This window comes from Gastrolobium bilobum, unplaced genomic scaffold (genome assembly GCF_033153095.1).
Source record: "Gastrolobium bilobum isolate Gb01-03AN ecotype WA unplaced genomic scaffold, APGP_CSIRO_Gbil_v1 utg87315, whole genome shotgun sequence".
NCBI classification, from domain to species: Eukaryota; Viridiplantae; Streptophyta; class Magnoliopsida; order Fabales; family Fabaceae; genus Gastrolobium; species Gastrolobium bilobum.
In genome coordinates, this window is record NW_026899801.1 from 1 (window position 1) to 21,250 (window position 21,250).

The 21,250-nt window shown below is 37.7% G+C and overlaps 2 protein-coding genes across 2 annotated transcripts; both read left to right on the forward strand.

Moving 5' to 3' along the window:
* The first annotated feature begins 101 nt into the window (after positions 1-101).
* LOC133293615 (uncharacterized) lies at positions 102-3,566 on the forward strand. The gene is made up of 2 exons (XM_061492205.1): positions 102-1,348; positions 1,748-3,566. The coding sequence occupies exons 1-2, from the start codon at positions 102-104 to the stop codon at positions 3,564-3,566; spliced, it is 3,066 nt and encodes a 1,021-aa protein (XP_061348189.1).
* Positions 3,567-18,527: 14,961 nt separating this feature from the next.
* LOC133293616 (probable gamma-secretase subunit PEN-2) lies at positions 18,528-20,756 on the forward strand. The gene is made up of 2 exons (XM_061492206.1): positions 18,528-18,946; positions 20,408-20,756. The coding sequence occupies exons 1-2, from the start codon at positions 18,688-18,690 to the stop codon at positions 20,566-20,568; spliced, it is 420 nt and encodes a 139-aa protein (XP_061348190.1). The 5' UTR covers positions 18,528-18,687; the 3' UTR covers positions 20,569-20,756.
* Positions 20,757-21,250: the final 494 nt, after the last annotated feature.

Consider the following 21,250-nt stretch of genomic DNA (forward strand, 5'->3'; position numbering starts at 1 on the left):
AGCTATATAAGGAGAGTTGCAGGCCTTGGAAGCAAGCTGTGATTATCAAGCTCTTGGGAAAAAAGGTTGGTGTAAAGTTTCTGCTGAACAGACTCTTGAAGATGTGGAATCTGTCGGGGACACATGAGTTCATTGATATGGAGAACGATTACTTTTTGTTTCGTTTTGCGGATTTGAATGACTACAACTTTGTTTTGGAGGAAGGGCCTTGGATTGTGGCAGACCATTATGTTTCTGTTCAACGGTGGCGGCCATTATTTGATCCTTACGAGGACAACCTTAAAAAATTAGCTGTTTGGATCCGTATTCTGGGGTTACCTATGGAGTTCTATACCTCCCAACATTTGCGGAACATAGGTGATCTATTTGGGAAAACACTGAAGATTGATAGGAACTCTATACGTAAAAGTGATGCTGGTGATGGGGTTGTTACGGAAAGGGCCAAGTTTGCGCGTATTTGCGTAGAAGTAGATCTCAGTAAAGGCTTCTTGTCTAAATTCAATCTCATTAATAAGGTTTATACGGTAGGGTATGAAGGCCTTCACATGATCTGCTTTGCATGTGGTAAGTATGGGCATAGGCGTGACACTTGTTCTTCGGTTTCGGTGTCAACCGATAGTCATTCTCACCAAAAGGATGTTCGTGCAGAGGTTGTTAACAATGGTGTCAAGCGTGAGATGGCAGAAGGTGAAGCTTTTGGTTCTTGGATGATTGTCCAAAGGAGTCAACGGGGAAGGAAGGCAAAAGCTACCATGGAGACTGCCGCAATCAATGCTGCCGCAATCAATGCTACCGCAATCAATGCAGCCGGGAATCAGGGGTCATCCGTTACAACTGGCCAAAGGAGAATTAATGCTCAAGGAATAAATCATTCTGTTTCACGTCCAGCTAAAATCAAGCAGCAGAAACCCGATAATCATGTGGGAATTAAATCGGCTGGATCAAGATTTTCAGTTATTTCTGACGAAGTTAATGATAATCATGATGTTAATAATGAGAATATTCAAATCATTAATGATAAGCATGGCCCCTCTAAGGTAACCGCTAGTGCTGATTTGAAAAAGGGTTTAAATAATAAGATTTCGAATTTTCCTCGTGATAAACGTCATCTTTCAGCAGCTATTCTCCCTAGCTCAAATACAGTTACAAATTTGGTGGGACCCTCTATGCCAAATCAAAATCTAAGTGGCCCTGAGCTTATGCCAGTTGTTCAAAAAGGTACTGTTATTCCTCAGGTAGAAGAAAGGATTTTGTCTCGACCACAAGAGGCTACCGTTTCCAAGTCTTCTACTTTGTCGCAAAACGGAAAAAGAAAGAGTTACGTGATGAAATTAACAGGAATAAAAAGGCAGTTGCCTTATCTATTGTCCCAAAGAGTTTTAAGCAAAGGGCTAAGCCGTTCATTGCTTCGAGCTCGGCAAAAAAAATTTCAGCAATGGACATTAATGGCAGAAAGCCTCTTGTTCTCTCTTCTACATCATCTCCTCCACATGTGGTAACCCCTCAGATTCCGGTAAAAGGGAGGATGGGGTTGATATTTCCATAATAACGCATGACAACAAGAGTCCGGGTACTCTTTCCAGCTCGAAGGATGTTGAGGCTTCGAATGCTAGTTTGAGACCTGCTGATGTACCCTCGGTGATGCGGGATAGTTTTGATCTCCCCAAAGTCTAATGACAGGGTGTTTTTCATCCTTTCTCATTATTTTTTGTGGTTTTTTGATGAGTGTGTGTGTTTGGAATTGCAGGGGGGCCGGAAAAAAGGGTTTTTCTCCCCTTATTAGGGACTTGTCTCGTCGTTTTAATATTCAAGTTATGGCTTTGCTTGAAACTCGTATCGGAGCTGACCGTGCTCAGAAGGTGGTGAAAGGCTTTGGCTTTCAAAAGCATGTTATGGCTCATCCTCAAGGTTTTTCTGGTGGTATGTGGGTGTTATGGAATGATGATGAAGCTCAGATTCAGATTTTAGAGTCTCATCGTCAGTTTATCCATTTAAAAATTTTTTGGCGTAATAGGAGGAAGGAGGAAGCTGTTACTTTTGTTTATGCCAGTCCGCGGCGTCTTGAGAGGGTGTCTCTGTGGGATGCTCTAGGAAGGTTACAACAGCAATCCTCGGAGGCTTGGTGCATTTTGGGAGATTTCAATTCTTATTTGCATGCAGCAGAAAAGGAGGGAGGTGGCCCGCCTGATTGGAGGAGTATTTATGATTTCCAAAATTGTATTATGAACTGCAATCTGGAAGACTTGGGTCATCAGGGGCCTACTTTCACTTGGCATAGAGGCAGATTGAAGGAACATCTTGATAGAGTTTGTACGAATGAGCAGTGGCAATTGTCCTTTCCTGACAGGGTTGTGACTCATCTTCCCTGCTACTGCTCGGATCATAGACCTCTTCTTCTCTGGGAGGGTCCTTCTCCTCACCATCCTGGAGGGAGCCGTCCATTTAGATTTCTGGCAGCCTGGCTCACTCATGAGGATTTCCCTGGCCTAGTGCAGGAGTGTTGGAATGGGAGTACAGGTTGGGGCACAACTAGTGAAACTTTTCGATCGAATGCTTCTCACTGGCATAGGGAGTGCTTTAGGGAAGATGCCAAGCTTAAGAATAATCTTCAGGCGAGACTAAGGGGTATTGACCGTAGTCTTAGTCACCATCCTTGCCATGCTCTAGAAATTCTGCAGAAAGATCTTTGGCGTCAGTTGAATCTCATTTATATTCGGGAGGATCTTACTTGGTTTCAGCGGTCTAGGGCTAGCTGGTTGAAATATGGTGACCGGAATACGAAATTCTTCCATTCTACTACAGCTGCTAGGAGGAGGAGAAATCGTATTGATGCTCTGAAAAATGATGCGGGTGATTGGATTGGTGATCCCTCTATTCTGATGAATATGGCGGTGGAGTATTATCGTAATTTGTTTAAAGAGGATAATACTGCTAGACCTGGGCTTCCAATTAGAGGCTATTTTCCTCACCTTGTGCAAGAGCACAACATTCATATTGGTAGCATTCCTTCGAATGAGGAGATTAGGAGTACAGTTTTTTCCATGGGACCTCACAAAGCTCCAGGGGTGGACGGTCTTCATAGTCTATTTTTCCAATCTCAATGGGATACTGTAGGAAGCTCTGTTTGTGATCTGGTGAAAGATGTGTTTAATAATCCCCAAAAAGTTTGGGATATTAATCAAACTCTTATTTGCCTGATCCCGAAGATAACTTCACCTCAATCCCTTAAAGATTTCCGGCCTATTAGCCTTTGTAATGTTATTTATAAGACTATTACTAAGCTTATTGCTAACCGTTTGAAATTGCAGATGGATAAAATTGTTATGCCTAACCAGTGTAGTTTCATCAAAGGAAGGCAAGGGACAGATAATGTAATTATTGCTCAGGAAATTATTCACTCTATGAGGTCAAAGAAAGGCGCCAAAGGTTGGATGATGATTAAGGTGGATCTGGAGAAAGCTTATGACAGAATTAGCTGGGACTTTCTCCGAGATACTCTCGGGATGTGGGACTCCCCCCAAATCTCATTAATCTTGTTATGTGGTGTGTTTCTTCTTGTTCGATGAATGTTCTTTGGAATGGTTCTACAACTCAGGAGTTTTTCCCATCCAGGGGGCTTAGACAGGGTGACCCTTTGTCCCCATATTTATTTATTCTTTGTATGGAGCGACTTGGTCATCTCATTTCCCATGCAGTTAGGCAAAAGTGCTGGAAGCCGATCATGTTGAGGAGAAATGCTCCTCCCATTTCTCACCTCTTTTTTGCGGATGATCTTATTCTTTGTGCGGATGCATCCTTTGATCAGGCCCAAACCATTTCCAAGGTGCTAGATGATTTTTGTCTTTCTTCTGGGCAAAAGGTTAACCATGAAAAAACAAAAATTCTCTTCTCCCACAATGTGAATCATATTTTGGCAGAGGAACTTAGTGGTGAGTTGGGCTTCTCAAGGACGGTGGATCTTGGAAAGTATTTGGGTATTCCTCTTCATCATCGCAGAGTTGGGAGGGCGGCTTTCAGTCATATCCTCGATCGAGTTCAATCTAGGATTAATGCCTGGAACCACACCAGTCTTTCTCTAGCAGGAAGAATTACACTTTCGAAAGCTGTTCTCTCAGCTATTCCAGCCTACACAATGCAAGTTTCTGTTGTTTCCCTCGGAATCTGCAATGATATTGAGAAACATATTAGGAGGTTTTTGTGGGGTTCTAATAGAGAATCTACTCGTCCTCATCTGGTTGCGTGGGATCAGTTGTGCATGGATAAAGATCATGGAGGGCTGGGTCTGAGGAAAATGAAGGAAGTTAACAGGGCTTTTATTATGAAAATTGGTTATGGGATCCTTTCTAATCCAGACGCGCTTTGGGCTAGAGTTTTAAAGAGCAAGTATAAAGTTCAGTCTGATTTGGTTCCTAATATTTCTGCTACTCGGAATAGCTCCTCTCTTTGGAAAGCAATTGTTTCGTCTTAGCCTGTGATATTACAGCATTCCAGAATTTTGCTAGGTAATGGAAATTCTACTCATTTTTGGGATGACCCGTGGGTTCCGGGTTGTGGTGCACTCTCATCCTATGCTGCTATTTCTGATCCCTCTCAGATAAATCATCAGCTAATGGTCTCTGATCTTGTCTCATCCTCCGGAAGTTGGATGTGGGGGGCTTTCCAGCATAGTCTTCCCGATCACGTCAATGCTCGTATTAATAACATCCTTCCTCCTTCGGATGTTAATGGTCATGACCGAATTTTGTGGACAAGGACATCTGATGGGAGTTTTTCGCTGAAGTCCGCTTATATGGCCATATCCAGGGGTAACGAGGAATCTACCAATTTACCTTGGAATCGCGTTTGGCAGTGGCATGGACCTGAACGGATTCGTACGTTCCTTTGGCTGTTATTAGGAGATAAAATTTTGACAAATGAAAGGCGTTGCAGACGGCACATGGCGGGTTCAGATATATGTCATATGTGCAATTGTTTTACGGAAACTTTCTTACATGCGGTTAGAGATTGTATTGCAGCAAAAAAAGTGTGGGAGATTGCAGTTAAGCGAGAGGCTTGGGAGGATTTTTTCTCTCTTAATCTTCAGCAATGGGTGTTGTCCAATATCTCTGAGGATCGTAATTGGTCCAATTTGCCATCATGGCCTCTTCTGTTTGGTATCATTTCCTGTTTCATTTGGCAAGCTAGGAATAAGAAAATTTTTCAGGGATCTTCTGTTCCTGCTTATGGCACTTTTAGAGCTGCTATGGTCTATGGTAAAGATTTTTCTTGGTCAGAAAACACGCTTCGGGTTGCTGGTCTTGAGACTAACTCGAATAAAGAGAAATTAGTTTCTTGGGTTTTTCCTTCGGACCCTTGGGTTAAGCTCAATGTGGATGGGTCAAGTATGAATAATGGAGAAGCTTCTGCTTGTGGGGGTGTATTTAGGAATGCTAGTGGAAGGTGGCTTGTTGCCTTTTGTAAAAATCTTGGCTGTGGTAATGTTTTGTTAGCAGAACTTTGGGGTTGTCTCCTTGGGCTTGAGATTGCATGGAGGAAAGGTTTCCGTTTTGTCTGGCTTGAAGGTGATTCCTTAGTAGCCCAGCTTTTCATAAGAGAAGGGTGCAGCTCTCATCATCCAGCCTCTAACTTGGTCTTGCGCATAAGGAATATGCTGGATTGGAATTGGAGGGTTAGAATTTCCCATATTCATAGGGAAGGGAATGGGGTTGCCGATTGGATGGCCTCTTTTGCCTACTCCTTTGATTGGTCTTTACAAGAGTTTGACTCGCCTCCTTCTGGTTGTCGTGACAAACTTGAAAGGGACTATGTAGGAGTAGTTTGGTCTAGGAGGTGTTCCTAGTTTCTTTTTTTGTTTTTATGTTTCCTGTTTGCTTTTCAAAAAAAATTCCCAACAACCTACCTTTGAATCCTCATGAGACTAGGTCTCTACCTAGTCAAGATTCTGAACTAATGGTCATCATATGACCATCCTATTCATGCGCCCCATTCAGCCCCAAAAGGGGTCCAGATACTTTGAGCTGTTGCATTCAAGTTTGAACCAACTAGGTCACTGATTCTCTCAACAACCAAATCTGATTGGAGGTTGTTTGTTTGAAAAAGATGACACTCATCTCCAACCAAAGTGGCGCCCCAAATCAGCCTTTGGAGATCTCCATAGATCTTCTCTTGATACAAGGAATTTGTTCCAACAAGATCTCATCTTATCCTTTTGTTATGAAACAACTTTTCATAGCCAATTCAAATTCGAATTCAAACATTTAAATTCAAATGTTCAAACATTTAAATTCTAAATTCAAATTCAAATTTCAAATTCAAATTTCAAAATTCAAATTTTGAAATTCAAATTTCAAAATTCAAATTCAAATTCAAAATTTGAATTTCAAAATTCAAATTTCAAATTCAAAATTCAAAATTTAAATATTTGATAATTAATTTAACCAATTAAATTAATTAGTAATGTCTTGGACCATCCAAGCCCATTAACTATACCATGCGCCCTCTCCCTCTTAGGTGGGCTTCCAAACTTCATCTTGGGCTAACAACCATTATTAGGCCTAATACCTTTAATGCTAGATCATCATGACAATAAGGTGTTAGTGTGTGACCTATTAGGTCCAACATAGCCACTGACATAAATGGGCTTGGGCCCAATAAGCCCACAATCCATTTAATGACAACAAAGAGCACTAGCAATGCTTTGTTGCCCCAGAGCTAGTTAGATTAATGACTTGATCATCCTATTACACATATTTGGTTGCCGTATATATTTCATTTCGTCTCGGTTACCTTCCCATTAAACCTAGGGTAAGAAAACGTATCAACCCTTGCGGTTTAGGGTAAGCTTTATTCGAAATAGGGAATCTTCAATTTACTGACTCTAAAGACAGATCATCTCATGATCTCTTCTACTATGCATAGATTCCCGAGTCCCTGTAAATGTCATCCCGATTTCTCTGGTTTACAGATAACCTAATCTCTCACAGAGATTTGACGAATTCCTTCAGCTTATCACCCTAGCCCTGTGCTCTTTCAGGACAAGCTCAACAGTATACCTATGAGTCTCCATGTTTCAGGCAGACGAGGTATACAGTCAAAGCATGTCTTCTAGAACACAGTCTAGGTAATAACTTCTGGTCTAAGGAAAGACATACCCAAATGTAAAGAGACTACTCTAATGATACTCTCTGTGAGATTTCCTCATAGAGTCTCTTTGTAGGTCTATTCAGTGCGAGCTATACCCTTATAGGTCCACCCAAGACTTTAGCTAAGACATCTCCATATCTGTAGCTCATGAAGTCTTTACCTTGCATCCGAATACAAGTAGATAAGTCGTGCTAGTCTTACCCGAGATCACTAATCCCCATTCTCAGTGTCTCTAGACTAGGAACATAAAATTAGGAATAAACATCTGGTATCCTTAAATCCTCATGATCGTGATCTCATCACAGATACTTAAGAGATATCTATTTTATTCTAAGGGGTTTATCCAGTTTATTCATAATATATTAACAATAATATCGAGACTAAATATGAAACAGGATAAAGAGTGCTTATTATTAATTTGCGACAAAAAGGTCTACATCCTATGTCCTTATTTAATAAAAAAGATTGTCTCTAGGACACCCATATACTAACAAGCTCCCACTTGGCCTAGAGCTAATCAGACCTAAGTCGTATACCCAAAGCCTCATAATGACTATCATGTTTTCTCTGAGAAACAGCCTTTGTCAGAGAATCAGCTAGGTTATCATCTGTGGGAATATATTCCATCTTTACATCCATCCTATCAATGATTTCTCTAATCAGGTGATATCTGCGGAGCACGTGCTTAGATCTTTGATGAGACCTAGGTTCCTTTGACTGCGCAATGACTCCAGTGTTGTCGCAAAGCAACTGTATGGGCTCATCCACGCTTGGAACCACCCTAAGTTCATATATGAACTTCTTGATCCACACGGCCTCCTTAGCTGCTTCTGAAGCAGCTATATATTCAGCTTCTGTCGTTGAATCTGCTGTTGTCTCCTGCTTGGAACTCTTCCAAGATACTGCCCCACCATTTAAGGTGAATACGAACCCTGACTGTGACTAGCAGTCATCTTTGTCACTCTGAAAGCTGGCATCAGTGAACCCTTTCATTGTTAGCTCATCAACCCCACCATAGACCATAAACGCATCCTTAGTTCTTCTTAAGTATTTAAGGATGGTCTTGACTGCTGTCCAGTGACCCTCTCCAGGGTCCGACTAGTATCTGCTCGTAATGCTCAAAGCATATGAGACATCTGGTCTCGTACATATCATGGCATACATGATGGATCCAATAGCCGAAGCGTATTGAGTTCCACTCATGCGATCCTTTTCAGGCTCTGTGACTTAGGGCACATAGCCTTTGAAAGATGTACCCCATGACTGACGAGAAGAAAACCCCTTTTCGACCATTCCATGCTAAATCTCTTTAGCATCTTGTCAACATACGTGGATTGAGATAAACCCAGCAGCCTCTTGGATCTATCTCTATAGATCTTTATACCAAGTATAAAGGCCGCTTCTCCCAAATCCTTCATGGTGAAGTTTTTTTGGAAGCCACTCTTTCGTTATTTGTAATGTGGGGATGTCATTTCCTATTAACAATATGTCATCTACGTAAAGTATCACGAAGATGACATTACTCCCACCAACCTTCTTGTAAACACAAGGTTCATCCTCGTTCTTGATAAAACCGTTACTCTTAACGACTTCATCAAAATGAATATTCCAACTCCTTGATGCTTGCTTTAGCCCATATATCGACCTTTGAAGTTTGCATACCATATGCTCCTGATCTTTGATTTCAAAGCCCTCAGGTTGTGTCATGTACACTTCCTACTTCAAGAACCCATTCAAGAAGGCGGTCTTGACATCCATTTGCCAAATTTCATAGTCGTGATATGCCGCTATTGCAAGCATGATCCTAATAAATTTGATCATGGCAACAGGCGAGAAAGTCTCATCATAGTCAACTCCTTGTCTTTAATGATACCCTTTCGCAACCAACCTAGCTTTGTAGGTCTGAACATTGCCATCTGCATCAGTCTTTCTTTTAAAGACCCATTTGTTACCGATAGGAACTATTCCTTGCAGTTTAGGAACCAAGGTCCATACCTTGTTTTGATACATCGAATCCATTTCAGATTCCATGGCTTCAAGCCATCTTGAAGAGTCAATATCCTTAACTGCCTCTTCGTAGTTACTTGGTTCATCATCCTCAACGGTTTGCTGATTCTCAATCACAAACCCATACCTCTCAGGTGGATGGATGACCCTCGTTGACCTACGAAGTTGTGTGTTTACTTCTCCATTGGAGAACATCGCCTGCGGAGCAGACTCGGGTTCCTCAATCTGTTCATGCGGTTCTTGAACTTCTTCAAGATCAATCTTACTCCCATTGGCTCCTTGAGAGATCAAATCCTTCTTAAGGAACTCAGCATTCTTTGACACAAACACCTTGTGTTCATCCATGGAGTAAAAGTAGTATCCCTTAGTACCTTTGGGATACCCCACAAATAGACATTTAGTACTCTTAGCACTAAGCTTGTCTGATGCCAACGCTTTGACATAAGCTGGCGATCCCCATACCTTGAGGTAACTCAGGTTGGGTCTCTTACCATTCCATATCTCATATGGTGTGGTCTGAACAGATTTAGACGGTACCCTATTTAGAAGGTATGCCGCTGTGTCTAAGGCATATCCCCAAAACGATTTTGGAAGTTGAGTCTCACTCATCATAGACCTGACCATGTCTAACAAGGTACTGTTTCTCCTTTCGGAGACACTATTTTGGTGTGATGTGTATGGTGCAGTAAACTGCGAGAGAATTCCATTTTCTCTCAGATAATCCTGAAACTCATGGCTCAGATATTCACCACCACGATCTGATCGTAATGTCTTAATCATCTTGCCACGCTATTTCTCTACTTCATTCCTAAACTCCTTGAACTTTTCAAAGGCTTCAGATTTATATCTCATTAGGTACACGTACCCAAATCTTGATTTGTCATTAGTAAAGGTGATGAAATAGGAGTATCCTCCTCTAGCCTCTATAGACATTGGCCCACAAACATCAGTGTGAATGAGTTCTAATAACTCAATAGCCCTATGACTCTCAAGCCCTTTGGGCTTGTGACAAGTCATTTTCCCAGCTAGACAAGATTCACATTGTCCATAGGATTCCAAATCCATGGAATCTAGGTATCCATTTACATGCATCCTAGACAATCTTGTTTCGTTTATGTGCCCTAGTCTACAATGCCAAAGATAAGATTGATTATCTATCCTAGGTCGTTTCACGGCTATATTGAGCACTTCAGTTCCCATTTCCAGAACATACAATCCATTTATTAAAGAAGCAGTACCATAAACAATATCATTCGAAATGATAGAAAATGTACCATTCTTAATACTAAAAGTAAAACCATCTTGTTCTAAACAAGAAATAGAAATAATGTTTCTAGAAATGTTTGGAACATAAAGACAATTATTCAAATGCAATAAAAGGCCCATAGGCAAAATAAGGTCGGCATCTCCAACAGAATGAGCAGCAACCCTTGCTCCATTGCCAACGCGGAGGTCCACCTCATTTCTCTCCAATCTCCTTGGGCTCCTAAGTACCTGCAACATATTGCAAATATGAGAACCACAACCGGTATCCAATACCCATGAGGTAGGATTAGCACAAGAATAATTTATCTCAATCGTGAAAGTACCTGAGGTAGAAGCATCACCATGCTTCTTGTCCTTCACACTCTTCAGGTAGTCTGGACAATTCCTCTTCCAATGGCCTTTCTTGCCACAATGGAAGCACTCAGCATCGCTTTTGTCCTTGGATGCACTCTTACCCTTCTTTTTGCCTTTCTTCTTCTTGGGTTTTCCTTTGGGTTTAAGGGAGTCTCCTTTCACAGGCTCCTTGCCCTTATCCTTTGCCTTGCTAGGCCCACCAATCAGAAGAGTATGTGTCCTATCCTTCTTGATAGACACTTCAGCAGTTGTTAACATGCTTAACAATTCAGGCAAGCTCACAAGCATCCCATGCATATTGTAATTCATAATGAATTGACTGAAGGAAGGTGGAAGCGAGGTCAGGACTAAGTCATTACTTAGCTCGACATCCATCACGAAGCCTAGATTTCTTAGCTTCTCAATGAGGCCGATCATTTTAAGAACATGACTGCTCACAGACATGTTCTCAGACATCCTGCATGAGAACAATTCTTTAGAGGCCTCATACCTTTCATGCCTGCCTTTAATGTCATACAACTCCTTGAGATGTAAGACAATGGAGGGAACATCCATATGCTCATGCTGCTTTTGCAGTTCAGACGACATGGATGCCAATATGATGCAGACAGTCAACACATTGTCATCCATGTGCTGTTTGTGGGCCTCGAAATCAAATTCCGCGAACCTATCTTCCCCTTCCCTAGGAGCTACGGGTAATGCAGCATCCAGGACATAAGCTATTTTTCGGCCCTAAGAACAATTCTTAAGTTCCGATACCAGTCCATAAAGTTTGAACCGGTCAGTTTGTTCGTATCGAGTATTGAGCGCAGTGACAGTGGATTAGTCATACTAAAAACTGAAAAAGATGTAAAGATGATTTAATTAATATGTTTAGACATGTTGTATAAACAAATTATTAAAGACTTTAAATAATTTGCCCCTCCCACTATTTTATCTAAGTCAATGACCCTTCCCATTTGACTTAGGGTTAATCTACTTTTAGATTTTACCTTAGTGAGATTAAGAGTGCGATTATCTATTTTAACCCCCGTCTATGACCGCAAGATTAATTTAAATAATGGGTTGATCCTCATCAACAGTATCTCATAGCCTCTCTTAACATTAGGTTGACAACTCCTTGTCACTTAGTGGTGCATCTCATGCAACCAACCTAGCATTATTACCCTAAGCACATAAGCCCGGCTGAGCCTGCAACTTATGTCTCAGTTAAGTATTAACCAGCATCCTAAGTGTCTAACACTTCTAATACTACTCTTACTCAACGAAATAGTGGGTCCCAACTGAGTTGTGGAGCACCACTATGTAGAGGAGGTTTGAGTAATATTGGTGGTGGGAGGTAATCATATGCTTAATAATTTATTCCTTTAAGGGTTCCTTTTATTTGGGGTTTATTAAGTCTCATCAAACGCATAGGTATAATTATCATGCTAGTCGTATCCTATGTCAAACATCTATCGGATTACACTAGTCGTAATTGGACGCACATAATAATACATACAAACGCGGTTTGTCCAATTCATGCATACAAGACGTCTTAAGTCATATAAGCATACATTCACGATATACTATCTCATGCATACTAGTCGTACAAAGCATACAAGCATATAAAACATTTTTATTTGAGATAGTCATGGTGTTCGCTCATTCGTCCATCTTGCTTCTCAAGCCATGGCTGCTTGTCGTCTAAACGCCACTAGCTTAATTTTCTAATTACAAATAACTAAAGAAACTCCAAAACATCTTTGGAGGGACAAATAAAAAAAAATTACAAAATTTGAAATTCAAATTACACCTCTAATATAGCAAAATTACACATTAATTTAAAAATTTGAAATTCAAATTTCGGGCACCATGACCATTCCCTTCCTCTTTGCACCTAAAAGGATAAACAACTTTGCAAGCACAAGATATCAAATATCATAACAAATATTTTCTCACTTATATTTTGATAATTTAACAATTAAAATATCAAAACAATAATCAAATTTCAAAAACTCCTAGTTTTCCAAGAATGGCCGAATCTTGCATCATTATACATGATTCAAACCCTTTTAAATTCTTTCTCAAAGAATACAAAAATTAAACCATACACACTACCATATCCCAATATGGCCGAATCATACATCACATATACAAGAAATTTTATCACAAAAATTTATGCTATGATCATGAACAATTCATGGAGAAAACCAGGCATTTGAATATTCACTTCATGGCAGAATCATATTCCTTTATAAAAAGATGTTTCCTTTAAAAACTTTCACAAAGAATTATGAAGAAACATAACCATGAATACACGTAGATATATGAACATTATAATCATATTAGTAAAGTTCATAAAAGACAATCTTTAACATTTTAAAGTATTGAAATTTATATCCACATGCAAAGAATCTATCTTTAACCTCTTTAAAGAATTTTTGACCGTGAGAAAATAAATTTCACAAACAAAGTACCATCACCCGCCGATGGTAAAGCGACCGGGCTCTGATACCACTTGAAAGTAACTGGCCTTGAAGGCCGTAGCATGTGAGAGGGAAAAACAAAAATTTTTCTTATGCGGAATCACACATGTAATCAAGAATCATGCTTTATGACAGTATGATGTTACCTTTGTTTGTTAGTTCAAAACTCCAAGACAATCAGTGTTAGGTTTGAAGGGTTCAAACCCTCTAACGTTGATCCACACCACCCACGTCAAGATGCAAGAACTTTTCTTGTCAAGCCACCAATTGACCACCACAAAGAGGCTTGCTATGCGCTTAATAGGTGAAGAAGGAGGCTAGATAAATGTGTTTAGAAGAGTGAAGTCTTCAGCATGAAAACTTCACAAGAGTGAGAATGGATTGGAATAGAATTGGCTAGATCTTTTTCTAAAAACCTTTAGGAGAACTTACCCCTAGTATGCGCACAAGAGAGTGAGAGATTTAATTAATCAAATCAGATTTTTCACTTAAATCCATGATGTAGGTGGCGCACAAGAGAGGAGAGAAATGTGGAGTTGTTTGCAATTCAAAAGTCCCAACAACCTACCTTTGAATCCTCATGAGACTAGGTCTCTACCTAGTCAAGATTCTGAACTAATGGTCATCATATGACCATCCTATTCATGCGCCCCATTCAACCCCAAAAGGGGTCCAGATACTTTGAGCTGTTGCATTCAAGTTTGAACCAACTAGGTTACTGATTCTCTCAACAACCAAATCTGATTGGAGGTTGTTTGTTTGAAAAAGATGACACTCATCTCCAACCAAAGTGGCGCCCCAAATCAGCCTTTGGAGATCTCCATAGATCTTCTCTTGATACAAGAAATTTGTTCCAACAAGATCTCATCTTATCCTTTTGTTATGAAACAACTTTTCATAGCCAATTCAAATTCGAATTCAAACATTTAAATTCAAATATTCAAACATTTAAATTCTAAATTCAAATTCAAATTTCAAATTCAAATTCAAATTTCAAATTTCAAATTTCAAAATTCAAATTTCAAATTCAAAATTCGAATTTCAAAATTCAAATTCAAAATTCAAATTTCAAATTCAAAATTCAAAATTTAAATATTTGATAATTAATTTAATCAATTAAATTAATTAGTAATGTCTTGGACCATCCAAGCCCATTAACCATACCATGCGCCCTCTCCCTCTTAGGTGGGCTTCCAAACTTCATCTTGGGCTAACAACCATTATTAGGCCCAATACCTTTAATGCTAGATCATCATGATAATAAGGTGTTAGTGTGTGTCCCATTAGGTCCAACATAGCCACTGACATAAATGGGCTTGGGCCCAATAAGCCCACAATCCATCTAATGACAACACAGAGCATTAGCAATGCTTTGTTGCCCCAGAGCTAGTTAGATTAATGACTTGATCATCCTATTACACATATTTGGTTGCCGTATATATTTCCTTTCGTCTCGATTACCTTCCCATTAAACCTAGGGTAAGGAAACGTATCAACCCTTGCGGTTTAGGGTAAGCTTTATTCGAAATAGGGAATCTTGAATTTACTGACTCTAAAGGCAGATCATCTCATGATCTCTTTTACTATGCATAGATTTCCGAGTCCCTGTAAATTTCATCCCGATTTCTCCGATTTACAGATAACATAATCTCTCACAAAGATTTGACGAATTCCTTCAGCTTATCACCCTAGCCCTGTGCTCTTTCAGGACAAGCTCAACAGTATACCTATGAGTCTCCATGTTTCACGCAGACGAGGTATACAGTCAAAGCATGTCTTCTAGAACACAGTCTAGGTAATAACTTCTGGTCTAAGGAAATACATACCCAAATGTAAAGAGACTACTCTAATGATACTCTCTGTGAGATTTTCTCATAGAGTCTCTTTGTGGGTCTGTTCTGTGCGAGCTATACCCTTATAGGTCCACCCAAGACTTTAGCTAAGACATCTCTATATCTGTAGCTCATGAGATCTTTACCTTGCATCCGAATACAAGTAGATAAGTCGTGCTAGTCTTACGCGAGATCACTGATCCCCATTCTCTGTGTCTCTAGACTAGGAACATAAAATTAGGAATAAACATCTGGTATCCTTAAATCCTCATGATCGTGATCTCATCACAGATACTTAAGAGATACCTATTTTATTCCAAGGGGTTTATCCAGTTTATTCATAATATATTAACAATAATATCGAGAATAAATATGAAACAGGATAAAGAGTGCTTATTATTAATTTGCGACAAAAAGGTCTACATCTTATGTCCTTATTTAATAAAAAAGATTGTCTCTAGGACACCCATATACTAACAAGAACACATGGATAAGAGGCTCCGGAGGAGCTGGACAGAGGTAATCGTTGCACAAATTTTTTTTGGGTAAAATATGTTGATTGCCAACATAAAGCTGCAACACACTGGTTTGAAGTTCAAGAGTCTTATAATCAAAGAACTCACAGAGGCGGAAAGAAATGGTGGGTTTCTTTAGCTGATCGGGCATGCCAGTGTGGTGAGTTCACTGCTTTGAGGCACCCGTGTAGTCATGTAATTGCAGCATGCAAATCAGTTAACCATGACCCCTTACAGTATATTGATGTAGCATATTCAGCATCATATCAATGTCAGGTATATTCTGGACAATGGTACCCAATTGGCAATGAAGATTGTATACCACTAAGCCAAGATGTTTCACTGAGACGTAAAAAAGGCAGGCCACAAAGTACCTACATCCGTAATGAGATGGATCAACATGAAAGCGTAACTCCTTGCACAAGATGTGGTTATTGTAGAGTTGTTGGCCATGACAGGCGTCGTTGTCCATCTCGACAGCAAGGCTCATAAGCACTTCCGTTATCGTGTGATTTAGGTTGTTGTTTGGTACTTGTTAATGTCAATCATTTGCTTGTTGTTACTTGTTTGTCATCATGTATTTACTTATGCGTGAACTTTGTTTTTCATTTAAATTATCATGTTAAAACCTTCTTTGAAGCCTTGTTCGTTTTGTAACTTTGTAGTTTCAGCTTGTGAAATGTTTGTGGAAATACTGTCTCGATATTTCTTAATCATCAACATAAACTAAATCCAAATGCATGTATCAATAATATATGCGTCATTTAGGACACGATCACGTACCGCTGGGTCGTCCGACGTGTTCCACACATGCGTGGAAATATGTTTCTTCTGCAACGTCAGGAGAGAACGCTCCGAAGGACCCGGGGTCAATGAACGTCTGGTGCGGGTCTTGATGCTCCATGGATCTATTTACAAATAAAGTAACATATTACAATTAAAACATTATATAATAAATTAAAAATTAAAAATTAAATACTAATTACTAAGAAATGAATAAATATCAAACATTATTTAATTAATCTATAATCCATAAATAATTCAATATTATATAATAAATAATAAATAATTTGATTATTAGATTATTAGTAATAACAAAAGAATGTTATCTCATTATTAGTAATAACAAGTGCATAATAAAAAATTATAAAATACAATAATTTAACATGATTAATTGTTTTATACAAAAATTATATAATATATTATATTATAAAATAAATAATAAATAATTAGATTATTAGTAATAACAAAAGAATGTTATTTGATTATTAGTAATAACAAGTGCATAATAAAAAATTATAAAATACAATAGTTTAACAAGATTAATTGTGTTATAAAAAAATTATATAAATATACTAAATTATAAAATACAGTAATATATAATTTTATACAAAAATTATATAATACATAAAAAATAAATCAGGGTTACTAAGAAATAAATAAATGAATATTTTTATTTAATATAATATATAAAAAGTAAATACTAATTACTAAGAAATATATTATATTATACAAAAATTATATAATATAAAAAAATAAATACTAATTACTAATAAATAAATAAATAAATACAAAGATTAATGTCACAAATTTGCTGACCTATTTTTCAATCCTATAACTAAATAATGTTATTTAATTCAAATATATTAATTATTGCATAATAAATAATTTATTAATTACAAAATTTAACAACATTAAAATATATATTTTCTAACCTAGATTTAAACCCTATAAATAATATGAAACATTTAATATTATTAAATAATACATTAATATAAATTACTACACCTAATAAAGTTAATATACATATTCTAAGCCAATGTCAAAATTTTCTAATCTATTTTTCAATCCTAGAACTAAATAATTTTATTTAAATCAATATTATTAATTATTGCATAATCAACAAATTACTAAATACAAAATTTAACAACATTAATATATAAATTATCTAACCTACATTTCAACCCTATAAATAAATAATGCATATAAAACAATTTATTAAAACATTAATTAAATAATATGCCACAATTAATATTCAATTAATATTACTAATAAATGCATAATTAAAAAAATAATTTAATGATAAATTTAACAACATTAATATAAAAAATTTATAACCTAAATTTAAACCCTATAAACAATAGCAAACAATTCATATTACTAAATAAAGCATTAATATAAAATATTAAACTACTAACATTAACATGCATATGGCTTACTCATAACTGTGTCTTCTAACCTAATGTTTCATCATATATATGATAATTAACAACATTTAAATAACAATAAAAAGATGTAAAAATAATAATTAAACCATAATTTACTAACCTCAAATGAAGAGAGATAAATGAAATGAGAGAGAAAGAAAAATTTGAAACGAGGAGAGAGAGGCAAGAAAAATGTGAGAGTGACAGGGGGAGAGTTTCTGCGCGGGCGGGCCGGGGGGGGGGTTATATAGAGCTATGAAAATTAGCGGGTGTGGTTATATAGAGCTATGAAAATTAGCTGTTGCACCAAATTTGCTGGGGACAGTGAACTTGGTGCGTGTAGCCTGCTAATCGTTGGACATATAGAGCTATGAAAATTAGCGGGTGTGGTTATATAGAGCTATGAAAATTAGCTGTTGCACCAAATTTGCTGGGGACAGTGAACTTGGTGCGTGTAGCCTGCTAATCGTTGGACATAGTTTGCTGATGTGACAGGTGAGAGGGGCTCAACATTTAATGTTGCAGAGTTCGCTTGTGTCAGTAACAAATTACGTGTTCACCAAAAACGTGACACATCATCATACCTAGTTTTCTCGTGGCAGACTGATAAATTGCACTGTTAAGATGACATTTAAGGAAATAAATTGCGAAACGGTGAGACTTTGGTCAATGTTAGTAATTAATCTTAAAAGAGGATTGAAGCTGAGTCAGGAATGACACGTCGAAGATCGGAATTAATTAACTATTTAGTGTATATGTATAGTGGTCACAAACTGAAATGAAAAGCAAGATTAAAGAGAAGAAGTTGAAAGTGACATGACAAGAGCCATGTTTTTCATCTAATGCCTTAGGTTAGCGTAGAAGCGTTCATCCGACGGCAGAGCAGATCGTGGTGATGGAGGCGTCACAGTCACCGAACAACAATCCGAATCCAAACCCTAACCCTAACCCGAATCGCAATCCACTATCGTCATCGGTGCCGGTGTGGCCCACAATCGATGGGCCTTTGGGGCTGTCGGAGGAAGAATCAGTGAACTACGCGAGGAGGTTCTACAAATTCGGATTCGCAGTTCTTCCTCTGCTTTGGGCCGTCAATTGCTTCTACTTCTGGCCCGTCCTCCGCCACTCCCACTCCTTCCCTCGCATTCGCCCTTGTATGTTGTTCCCCTTTTTTCACTCTCACTACTTTGCAATTCATAGGGTTTTTTTTTTTTTTCTTGGTGAAATTTTCAATTCTTTGTTTAGAGAGGCCAATTTGGTAATGATTCTTTGATGAGTAACTTCTTCTTTTATCAATCTTGCAATATGGTATGGGAAATGTTAAGTTGTTTAAGTAGTAAACTAGGTGTCTGCAGAATTATTGTAATCTTCAAGTATATCACATATTTTAGTTTTTTTTTTTTTTTTATTCGCTTCTACTATGGATTTTGGAATGGGTAGTTGCGAAGGTAGTTGCTTGACAATCATTTTCTGGAAGCTTAGGATAATGTTTATATTAAAAACTGACACGGTAAAGATTCCTTTTGCATCATGTTCCATATTTGTCTGATAATAAATGCCATGGTTATTTCAAACCATATTAATAAATTTTGCGTCATGTTTATAAGCATGCAGAATTTCTTGTGTAAAATGGCTATTGAATTCTCATTGCTGAGGGAAGAACAATGTGCATACCCCCTCCATTTCCCCATTCCTTACAGCTTATTATGCACTCTTTGCTTCAAGTATTTATGTTTTGGCTTAATTGCACTCTTGATTCCTCTACCATGGCAATATTTTTTGCTTGAATTTAATCTCCCAATTTATAATTTGCTACAAGCAAGTCCTTTTGTACCTAAATCCTCTGAATCCTATCAACTAAAAAAACAAAACCTCTAAATCCTCATTTTCTACTCAAATAACTGGGAGTTTACGGAAAATTTGGGATAGGAAATGATTTGAATCGTTTAGAATCTGAAAACTTAGTGGGAATTTGATGAAATTTGAAGGATTTTGTGATCAAAGGGGGGAAAATGGAATTTCCTAATTTTGGATGAAATCTGATGTTTTGATTGGTGGGTTCTAAGCAGAAGAGGGTATAAAACTGTTTAATTGGTTCACTTTGTGCAGATTTTGAGTAGAAAATAAAGATTTGGAGGGTTTAGGTAGAGGAAAACAAACAAAAGGAGTTGATTATAGCAATCAAAAATTAGGGGATTAAGTTCGAGCAAAAGATTATTGAGAGTCCATAATCGGGCATTAGCCATAATAGGGGGATCAAAAGTGCAATTAAGCCATCTGTTTTTTAATGTCTGGGGAGTGGGGAGAGGGGAGAGGGCAGGGGATAGTAAAATGGGTAGAACTAATGTATTAAGTATTGGGAACGTATGCCCTTTTTTATATCTGAAAGTTGATAAATGATAAGTTAGTGACTTTGTGCTTTTTATAATAGTTGATTTCAATTACATTGGCTTGAGAAAGCTGCGTAGCCTCATGTCTGGAGTTATGGTTGGATTGCTGAATATGTTGAAATGTTTTAAGTAATTTAGTTGTTAAAATATAATTAGTTTCTTTAATATTTTTATAGCCACGCTACCTTTTCTAGTTGATTTAGTTTATTGGATATCTTTGTGTAGATGTTGTCGGATCAGCAGTTGGGTTCACTGTATTCACGGCGCTTCTCTGTTCCTGGGCTCTAACATTTGCCATTGGAGGGGAACGCCTCTTGGGTCCTGTTTGGAATCAATTGGTTATGTACAATCTTGCTGATAGATTAGGCTTAACAAGCTGGAGCTAGTTGTATGGCACCTCTGGGCTTTGACCCTGATAGAACAAATATTTTGATCTTTTATTCACCAGTTACCTTCTTTAATGGCTGGGTGAATGGATGTTTATTACTAATAATACATTTGATTGTGTAATCTGTCAATTGAATTAGTACCATGCTGTGGCTTTTATCTCTTAAGGAACATTTGATAGATAAAATAAATGTTTTGAAGAGAATGGTTCTTGATGTTACTAAGCAAATAGAAAGACTAAACAAAATGATGCTAGCATTAGTACGTTGGTTGTCAAATGTTACTAAAAAAATGAAAACGACATCTAAATTAAAGACATACCAACCGAATTTTATTTTACTTCGTATGGAATGTAGAATAGAATATTACTGGTATTAAATTTGCTTGCACAGAGAAGTAAAGAACAAAAAAATAAAAATAAAATCCAGATTAAATGACAGTGTGGTTTCTCCATTCCACCTCCTATAACAGTGATTAGTGAGTGGCTTAAGCCTTTCAAGAAAACTTATTCAGCTCATTTACAATCCCTTAGTTAATCTAAAGACGAATTTTGATTTTTTTAAGCAAGTTCACACATTTGTTCATTTTATCAGGCCTCCTTTAGTCATACTTATTTATAAGCTCATATTGACCACTTCTATTTCTGAGATAGGGTGTATGATTCAGAAGATTAGAGATATT

Bases quoted from the DNA above. Each gene is read 5' to 3' on its own strand.
- LOC133293615 (XM_061492205.1), top strand. From the start codon at position 102: ATGTGGAATCTGTCGGGGACACATGAGTTCATTGATATGGAGAACGAT. The intron at 1,349-1,747 runs GCAGTTGCCTTA...TTGGAATTGCAG, and splicing joins AAATTAACAGGAATAAAAAG to GGGGGCCGGAAAAAAGGGTT.
- LOC133293616 (XM_061492206.1), top strand. From the start codon at position 18,688: ATGGAGGCGTCACAGTCACCGAACAACAATCCGAATCCAAACCCTAAC. The intron at 18,947-20,407 runs GTATGTTGTTCC...ATCTTTGTGTAG, and splicing joins CTTCCCTCGCATTCGCCCTT to ATGTTGTCGGATCAGCAGTT.